Source organism: Canis lupus, chromosome 25 (genome assembly GCF_011100685.1).
Source record: "Canis lupus familiaris isolate Mischka breed German Shepherd chromosome 25, alternate assembly UU_Cfam_GSD_1.0, whole genome shotgun sequence".
NCBI lineage: Eukaryota > Metazoa > Chordata > Mammalia > Carnivora > Canidae > Canis > Canis lupus.
The window spans coordinates 42215698-42225435 of record NC_049246.1 but is presented as its reverse complement, the minus strand read 5'-3'; the positions used below and the strand labels follow the sequence as shown (position 1 = coordinate 42225435).

Here is a 9738-nt window from a genome sequence, read left to right as displayed (position 1 = left end):
GTTCTATCAGATTCTAAGTGTATGGATCATCACACTATGATGCATCCAGACCGGCATTCCCACAGGGTACTCTGGAGGTCATAGGGTATGAGAACCTCATCATAAAGAGAAGTGTTGCTCTCATTGAGGCCAGCAGTTCCCAAAGGCCTATGAACCTGGGCTTTGTGTGGGAGCATGTTTTTCACCTGTGACAAAATGCAAAAAACCAAGACAATTACATTTGCATTGGTTTGTAACATTTTTTATAACGTCCTACAGTATAATGCAGTTGAGTTATGGCTCTGGAGTAGATCCATGAAAAAAATCGACCAAATTGTTTCTTGAAATTTTTCTGTTCCTTCACATCCAGAGACCTTGGAATCCCAGTTAGAGCCAGTCTTCTGTTTCTCAGGAATAGCCCATTTGAGATAGCTGGTCCTTTTGCATGTCTCACTGGAGATAATTAGTCTTGCCTTGCCACTTACTAGCACGTGACCTGGAGTGGTTTAACGTCGCTGATTCTCAGTGGTTAAAAACTACAATGATTTATGTCTTATACCATATGCCTATTGCAGGTTCCCATTCCTCAGGGACACAGGCTGGAGGAGCCTCCATCTCTTGAGTCTTGCTGGTCACCATGCTCATGAGTCATGCCCTGGATTTTAAAGGCTTCCACCTGTAAGTGGTACATGCTACTTCCCTTCATATTTCATTGATCAAGGCAAGTTGTATGATCACACCTAACTTCAAGAGGGCAGGAAAATACAGTCCTACAGAGAAGTTCTTAGAAGAAGGAGAGACAGAAATATTGGCAAATAGCAGTAAGGCTAAATGTACCATCATTTACCCAACACTCCATTTCACTTATTTTAGCTCAGCATTTTTCCTGGTTGAGATAATTTGACATCCTGATTCTGGAATGAATTGTATTAACTACCAAATTTTGATATTCTATGGCATTTACCTAAAAGCTTCCTCTAGCCTCGTAGAGAGCTACTGACTAGTATGTTCAGATTATACTTGTTTAACGGTTTCAAGTCTACTTTCTTCATAAGGTGGTTATGAGAAATTCTATCACATTCTTTAAAGAAATCAAGACACATTATCTTTATATTTTAGCCTCAATTTGTTAATGTTGGGTCTCTATCAAGAAAGGAAATGAGATGCATTAGGGTGAAGATTTGATGTCCTGTAAGTTTGGAATAATATGAACCCAATGATAATTGGTTTTTTAGCTTTTATTTAAATATAGGACCAACAGTATTTATATACTGTTCTTTTAATAAAGCAAGGTAACATATTAATGGGACTCTTTAGTTTGATATTTGGGGGTCTTGCAGATGGTTGGAAGCTATCAACCAAGTACCAAGTCAGCATTCAAAATAAAAGAGTCACTTTTTCAAGAATGACTATAGCAATAATAATAGTAAATACTTGCATGACATTTAGTGTGTGGATGTTTTGGGGCCAGGGCCCAAAGCACTATGTTCTATTGTCCAGAACTAATCACATGGCTCCACCTATCAGCAAGGGGGTTGGGAGATTTAGTCTTTCTTTTTAGATCGGAGAAAAGTGAAATGGTTTTGTATTGTCTCTGCCATAATGAGCTTTTTTAAGATTTTTAAAAAGATTTATTTATTTATTTATGAGAGACATAGAGAGAGAGACGTAGAGACATGGGCAGAGGGAGAGACAGACTCCACATAGGGAGCCCAAAGCGGGACTGGATCCCAGATCCTGGGATCGTGCCCTAAGGCAAAGGCAGATGCTTAACTACTGAGCCACCCAGGCGTCCCTAAAAGTTAAAGCCAGAATATTTTTACAAAGGCTAAACATTATCTGGAAAATTCAGAAATTAGCATCTGGGGGAAAAAAAAAAGCCAGTATTAGTTCTTCCATATTTCAAAATGATACAAAATTCACACAGAAAGAGGTTGATTAGGTAAAAATACAGGAAACCAAAGTGTGATTTTTAATTAGCTTACAAGCTTCCCTACACTTCTTTTGAGTGTGTGTGTTGGTGGAAGGGAGTGAGTAGCACCAGTGCCATTTTTTCAGGATTTAAAGTAAAAGAAGTTAGTTTCAGGAATGAATACACATTCCAGGGGCACAGAAAAGTGGAAGAAACACCTGAACGGTGAGACTAGTTACCAGCAGAGGGTGCTGGCGTGGCATAAAAATTAAGATTCTATTTTTATTTTTTTATTTTTTTTCTAAAAACGAAGTCTCAGATAAAAGACTGCGGGTGTGAGGGAAAATGTAGTAACTGTTTGATCCACTTGGAGGTATGAATTCCCCCTGCTGCATGCAGCTCCATCTGGGTGTTAGCGATTTCCTGCAATGACCACATGAATTGTAGGCACCTTTCTTTCTTTTTCTTTCTTTCTTCTTTCTTTCTTTCTTTCTTTCTTTCTTTCTTTCTTTCTTTCTTTCTTTCTTTCTTTCTTTCTTTTCTTTTTTTCTTTCTTTTCTTTTTTCTTTTCTTTTCTTTCTTTCTTTCTTTCTTTCTTTCTTTCTTTCTTTCTTTTCTTTCTTTCTTTCTTCCTTTTCTTTCCTTTTATTTCTTTATTTCTTTATTTCTTGGCACCTTTCTAAGCACAAACTCCCTGACATTTGCCCCCGTGTCTGTCTGTGCAGGACTGGGAGAGGTTCTGCAGTTTGCCTCCTATGTTCACTGGATACTTTTAGCAGCTCCTGGCTGCTCATCTGTGGCACCGCTGAGCACGGGTTCATGTGGAGTCTCTACTTGATTCGCCCAGCTTTTATAAAACTATTTTTGTGTGTCCTAAAAAAATTTTAACCCCCCCCCCCTTTTTTTTCCAACTGCCAATGCACGAGAGTCGCATTTTCTTTTCTCATGAGGCTGCCTTGCAAAAAACAAGGTAGCAAGTAGCCGGGAGTCTATCTAGAGGTTGTGAAAGGTCAGGTGGTGGAGACAAAGCCGGTTGCGTTTACGCAGAGGACATTGACCTCGGTGGCTGTGCCCGCGTGAGCCGGCCCAAGCGGGACGTTTGGAAGAGCCCCCCCTTCTCCCAGGAGGGCTCGGCGGATGCTCCTGGTGGATCCTGGCGGGGCCTCGGTGAACCCGCGCTTCCGAGCTGCTCGAGCTTCCAGGAGGCTGACGGCGTTCTGGGCCGGGAGTCAAGGGACCCACTGGGTTCCAGTCCAGCCTGTCTGGGCCTCAGTTTCCTCGTCGGCTCCACCACCGGGTTGGACCCTGCTCGCGAGCTCTCTTCCAGCTGCCGCACGCCAGCCTCAGACGTTCCTGAGCGGCAGGCGGGCTCCGCCCTCGGGCCGGGAGGCTCCGCGGTCAGCACCAAGGACAGGGGCCGGGGCCGGCCGAGCCCCCGCCCCGGCATCTCCCGGCAGGCCCCGCGGAGCGGCTGGAGGGGCTCGGGGGCTCGGGGGCTCGGGGGCTCCGGGGCTCGGGGGCTCCGGGGCTCGCGGGCGGCGGGGGCGCGGCGGGGGCGCGGGGCGCGGCGGGGGCAGCGAGGTGAGGCCGGGCCCCGCGGCGGGTCCACCGATTCTGCGCCAAGGGGCCGCCCCGCCCTCCGCTCGGCCGCTCGGCCCCGGGGGCCCCGCCAGGTCCTCCCCGCGCCGCCGCGGACCCCGCCACCCCTCTGCTTCCCGAGCACCGCCCAGCCCCGCCGCCGCGCCCTCGGGGTCCGGCCGCACCCCCCGGCCTGCGCGCCCCAACTCCCGCGGGGGAAGGGTCCGCCCGCCCCTCTCCGCCCCCGCCCGCCCCTCTCCGCGCCCGCCCGAGCCCCGCCCCCAGGCCCCGCCCCCAGGCCCCGCCCCCAGGCCCCGCCCCCAGGCCCCGCCCGCCGTTGCCCCGGGAACCGCGGAGCCCCGCAGCTGCAGGAGGCGCCCGGCCCCGCGGAGCAGCCCTCGCCGCCGCCGCCACCGCCGCTCGCGCCGCCGCCGCCCCAGCTCCAGCTCCTGCTCCGGCTCCGGCTCCGGCTCCCGCGCCCGCGCCCGCGCCCACTCGGTCGGCCATGCCGCCCCGCCGCGCCCCGGCGCCCGGCGCGCAGCTGCTGCCCGCGTCGGCCCTGCTGCTGCTGCTGCTCGGCGCGGCGCCCCGCGGAGGCTGCCTGGCCAGCCCGGTGCCCGCCGCGCCCCTGCCCGCGCCCGGGCCGTGCGCCGCGCAGCCCTGCCGGAACGGGGGCGTGTGCACCCCGCGCCCCGCGCCCGGCCCGCAGTCCCCCGCCGCTGCCGGCGAGCCCGGCTACCGCTGCACCTGCCCGGCCGGCGTCTCCGGCGCCAACTGCCAGGTGAGTGAGCGGACCCGGCGGCGCGGGGCGGGGCGGGGCGCCGGCGGGGACCCGCAGCCCCGGTCCGCCCGCCGCTGCGCGCTGCCCCGCGCGGGGCTCCCGCGAGCTTGACACCGGCCTCTCCTCCGCCGGGGACCGGGGGCGTCTGGCCGGGCCGACCTTGCACGTGCCCCTGCCCTGCCCAGCCCGGGTCTCCGGCCGTGCCAGCCTGGGGCTCTCGGGCGCGCGGCTCCCGGGCCTGGCCGCCACCCACGGCCACTGGCCACCAAGCGGCGCGCCCCTCCCGGCCCGGGCCGAGCCGCGCTCCGCCAGAGCCGGGGGTCCCTGCTGGCCCGGGCGGCTCGGAGGGGCCGGCTGGACCCCGCGGGCGCGGAGGGTGATGGGCTCCGTGCCGGGCGGCCGGACGCTCTGGGCCCCCCCCCCTCCGGCCCTGGGCGTCCCGGCGCGGCAGCCGGAGGCCGAGAGGGCAGCTGCCCCTGCGCGGCCTGCGACCAGCCCTTTGCGGGCTCCGGACGCGGCGATGCCACAGTCGGGGGCGTTCGAGGGCACCCGGGGCGCCCCGGGCTGGACGCCCCTCGGCGCGCGCTCGGCCCCATCCCGGGCGGGAGCGGGGCCCGGGAAGCTGCGCCGGGGCGGGGGGCGGGCGCGAGGGGTGCGGGTGGCCCGCGGCCGTCCCCGTCCGGGGATTTGGGGTTTACAAGAGAATTCGGCAGAACGTACCGAATGAGGCTGGATTACAAGCCCGCTGACGCCCCGTGCAGCCTCTTAACCTACTAACGTGAACATTTTCCAACAGGCGATTCAGTATTGTTGTGTGTTCGGGGGCGAAAATCCTCAAGTCTCTATTCCAGGGCGGGGGGGGGGGGGGGGCAAATAAGGGATTTCTCTGGAATTATTAAATAAAACCGGGTGAATGGGAACATAACTGGGATCAAATGCTTTCTTTCCTACATTGGGAGTGGAGGAGTTTGTTTCATAAGAATTTTATAAAATGCCCCAAGAGTTACTTTGAGAATGCCCAAATGGACTCTTCTTTCTGCGGGAGAAGAAGGGCCACAGAAGAGATGAGATGAGATGAGATAAGCTTTAATTTTTTTTTTTTTTAATGGAGCTAAATGGGTTTGAGAAGCTTGACCTTGACAGCCAGGATTTTTTGCTCTGTTTCCTATTTTTCTTTAGTAGCAAATTGCCCACCTGAATCTGCCTTTTCAGTGTTGTGCCCTTCTTTGTTAACTGGTTCCAATAAGCTTGAATTTCCTCAAAGGGGATGATGATGATGATGATGATGATGATGATGATGATGAGTGTGTGTGTGATACCAACATCCGGAGTGGATTTGGGGCATGATGACTCTTTGGGGAATTTGCTGTTGAAGCCTTTCTAACCATTAGGACAAAATCTTGCTTACTAATTTCCCCTGTTGATTGATGATTTGTATGATTTTTCCTGAAGAAGTGAGTTGCAGGAATGCTTTTTATCAAACTGCTGTTATATCTGCATGCCTGAGTTCCATCCTTGAAAGACATAGTCGATTCAGACTCAGAGTATAGTAGCGATGGACAGAAAGAGGTAGGTTAGTGTGTTCTTCAGCTTAAATAAAGGGAAAGAAAGGCTGGGCATTGGGAATTTAACCCAACTCTGAGATGTGTGTGTGTGTGTGTGTGTGTGTGTGTGTGTGACTCGAAAATTATAAGCAATCTTCAAGTAAGGGAAAAACCTCTGCACTTTTCCTAGATGACTAACAGAGAAATATAAATATTTTTTTTTGGTCCTAAGTAGTGGCTTGATATGGAATGTAATTCATCTAGGAAAGACTCACAAACTAATTCCTAAATATTGCAGAACCAACTGGTTCAGAACAGATTCGGGGTTCTAGTGTAGCTCCCATTCCAGGCGGTGTGAGCTGTGGAGTGCTGCCCACCTGAGGAGAAGCAGTATCGAGTGTTCTGAGTTCCTCCTTGGGGAGAGAGCTGAAGGAAGTATGATTCTAACAGGAAAGCTTAGCATATTGGAGCCCGATCTGGCTGGGTTACCCAGAAGAACTTAACTCAGATGATTCAGAGCTTTATAACCCCTGGAAAATCGAATCCCAGTAATTTCAATGAAATCTTTCATGATGTTGCAGGAGTACTCGGCTCTCATTTTCTAGGGGTGGGGGTGGGGGGTGAGAAAGAAGGCAGTCTCCCCACTCTCATTTTCCAGGGTTGGGGGGGAGGAAGAAGGCAATCTCCCCTCTCTCATTTTCTAGGAGTGAGAGGGGAGAAAGAAGGCAATCTCAAGAGAGAAGATAAACAGAGGGGAGGGAAAAACCCCTTACGCGTTCTCAATCACAGATCAGGGCAAGGGAGGTTAGCCCTTACAGACGCGGCGTACTGAGCTAGAACCGCATGCTCCATGCTCGCTGGATACACTGGGGATGGAATTGCCGGTTGGTGAAGAGAAGCCTTTACACAGAGCGTCACCCCTCCCCCCATCGCAAAGACAATAATGTGAGCAATGGAAACAATGGAACCAAACTTGGAAGTTTTTTCTTTCTTTTTTCTCTTTCCTTTCCTTTTTTTCCTTTTCTTTCCTTTTCTTTCTTTTCCTTTTTCTTTTCTTTTCTTTTCTTTTCTTTTCTTTTCTTTTCTTTTCTTTTCCTTTCTTTTCTTTTCTTTCTTTTCTTTTCTTTTCTCTTTTATTTTCTCGTTTCTTTCTTTCTTCTTTCTTTCTTTCTTTCTTTCTTTCTTTCTTTCTTTCTTTCTTTCTTTCTTTCTTTCTTTCTTTCTTTCTTTCTTTCTTTCTTTCTTTCTTTCTTTCTTTCTTTTTTCTTTCTTTTCTTTCTTTTCTTTTTATGAAAATGCAGAAAGCCAGAAGCCCCTGGTTAGGATTAAAATGGATTCAGGCTGTGTTCAGCGTTTGGGCGGCCGGCGGATGCCTCTGGCCCGCCGGGGGTGCAGGCGGTGGCGCTGGCGGCAGCTGGTGGCGGGCGCCGGCGGCCCTGCGGGCTGGGCGGTGGGCAGCGGGGTGTGCGGCCAGAAGTTGCGCTGCCGCCGCAGGAAACCCTGCCTGCCGTGAGCTAACCTGACCGCGCCTCGGTTTCCTCATCTCTGAGACCGAGGTCGACCTCCCGGGGTCTGTAATGAAGGGTCCGGTTTGGGTTTTTGCTGTGTGGCTGTTGACAGCTTTCCAGCCTCCGCTCATCCGGGCCAGCGGACCCGAAAGCCTGGGTGCTGGGGCGGGTTCCAGCCGCGGAAGCCCCGCCCAGGCGCCCCGCCCCGCCCCCCCGAGCTCCCCGGCCACGCCCCCTGAGCTTCCCAGCCACGCCCCCTGAGCTCCCGGCCACGCCCCCTGAGCTCCTCGGCCCTGCCCCCTGAGCTCCCCGGCCACGCCTCCTGAGCTCCCCGGCCACGCCTCCTGAGCTCCCCGGCCACGCCCTCCGAGCTCCTCGGCCACGCCCCCTGAGCTCCCGGCCCCGCCCTCTGAGCTCCCCAGTCACGCCCCCCACCCTAGGCCCGTTCCTTTCTTCTCTCTTGAGCACCCCCCCCCCCCCCCCCCCACCCCCCCCCCCCAACACCCCCCCCCCCCCCCCCCCCCCCCCCCCCCCCGCCCCCCGGATCCATTTGGGAGCTGATATCTCTAGAAAGGCCCATTATGTGAGCAAGAAACCTGTTCATAGCCTGCTGCGGTGTGTGTGGCATTTTCAGGCTTGACATTCAAACCAAATTTTGAGTGGGTGACCATCCTGTCTGTGGGATATCCACAACAGGGTTTTTGGGGAGGATTACATTAAGTGTCGTAAATCACTGAGCACCCGTGGTTCTTCCATAAATACCACCCCTTTCCTTTCTTTTCTAACTTTTGTACACATGTCCTATGCTCATTACCTAACTGTGTGAGGTGGACGGAACGAGTGTTGTCATCTTTTGTCAAAGGCAGAGATTAAAGCTCATTTTGACCGAATGACTAATCTAACATTTTGATTGCCATGAAAATCATACAACACTTAAAGTACATATTTTTCTAAGGCCTCTATCACACTTAAACATAGTAAATCATGAAGGTTCAGTGGATTCTAAAAATATATACGGAAACTACCCTGCAGAGACATGATGATGATAATAATGGTGGTGATGACAATGGTGATGATGATGGTGATGGTGGTGATGATGGTGATGGTGATAGTGGTGATGATGGTGGTGATGATGGTGATGGTAATGATGATGATGGTGGTAGTGATGATGGTAATGATGATGGTGATGATGGTGGTGGTGACGGTGGTGATGATGGTGATGATAATGATGATGATGGTGGTGGTGATTATGATGGTTGCTAAGTACTCGAGTACTTGTCATGCACCAGCACGGTTTTGGGGGCGTTATAGATAAAACTCACCAGTCTTGATGAACTGGGTGCAGCAACCATCCTTGTAATATAAAGTGCAGAAAAGTTAAATGACTGGCCCAAGGTCACACCGCTAGTGAGTGGTAGAGCTGGCGTTTGAACCAAGTAGCTGGTTTGATGCAGAGCTGTAGAGTTTAAAGTCCAGTCCTGACCCTGCTTTATTAGCTGTGTGACCTTATGCGAGGGCTGTAACCTCTTTGAGTGTTATCAGTAAAAAGGAGATGAAATGACCTGAGGCTGGTTTTGCTCGAAAACAATGAGCTTGAACAGTTCTGCTCAGCTGAGGTAATGACAAAGACACAGCAAATTCTCCTTATGCCGCACACAGCAAGCAGGGCTTTCACCTCGGAGTTAGAATTCTGGGTCCTAGCTGAGGTTATTTTTCCCATGATGACAAGCAAATGGGCACTAAATAAAAGAAATGCAAATATTTCTGGTGGGTTTGGAAAAAAAACCTCCAACTTCAAAAAGATCGAGACTGCTCTTCTTGCCTTTTGGGTTCATTGGGGAAAGCAGGCAGGTGTCAGGGGCGGCAGCTGCTCAGTCCTTTTTCTTTTGCTCCCTTCTAAATGGGCCAAAGTAGTGATGATTTAAATAATTTTAATCTGCATTATGTTATTTGTAAAACTTTTTTGTTGTAATGAAATAATCCTTTGCCAAATATTCAAGCCGTCAGGCACCTGTTTGTTTTTTCATCTCACGTTCCCTAGGAATCTTATCTTTTGGGATTAAAATGAAAATGTGTCAATTTCTGCACTTGGAGAAGAAAGGGGCTGCTTGCGGAGCTGTTTTTCATGCAAGTTAATTTTACTCACTAAGCTGATTCTATAATCCTCTCTTCTGATTAAACATGCTAACTTGAAACAATGGTTCTGCTTCTGATGAACCCATTTTAAAAAAGGATTTTATTTATGTAGTGAGAGTGTGCACAAGTGGGGGGAAAGGGGAAGAAGGAAAGAGAGAGTGAGAGCGAGAGCGAGAGAGAGAGAGAGAGAGAGAGAGAGAATTTCAAGCAGATTTTGTACTGAGTATGGCTCAGACGTGGAGTTTGATTTCAGGACCCTGAGACCACAACCTGGGCCAAAACCAAGGGTTGGATGCTTAA

The 9738-nt window shown here is 51.7% G+C and overlaps 1 protein-coding gene across 1 annotated transcript in view; it reads left to right on the top strand.

Annotated features, from left to right (window-relative positions):
- Window positions 1-3974: 3974 nt before the first annotated feature.
- The window catches only part of DNER (delta/notch like EGF repeat containing), a 313381-nt gene continuing 307617 nt past the window's right edge, over window positions 3975-9738 (top strand). Inside the window, exon 1 of the mRNA XM_038574064.1 lies at window positions 3975-4250. Coding sequence (XP_038429992.1) covers window positions 3975-4250 — 276 coding nt within the window. The remainder of the gene's footprint in view (window positions 4251-9738) is intronic.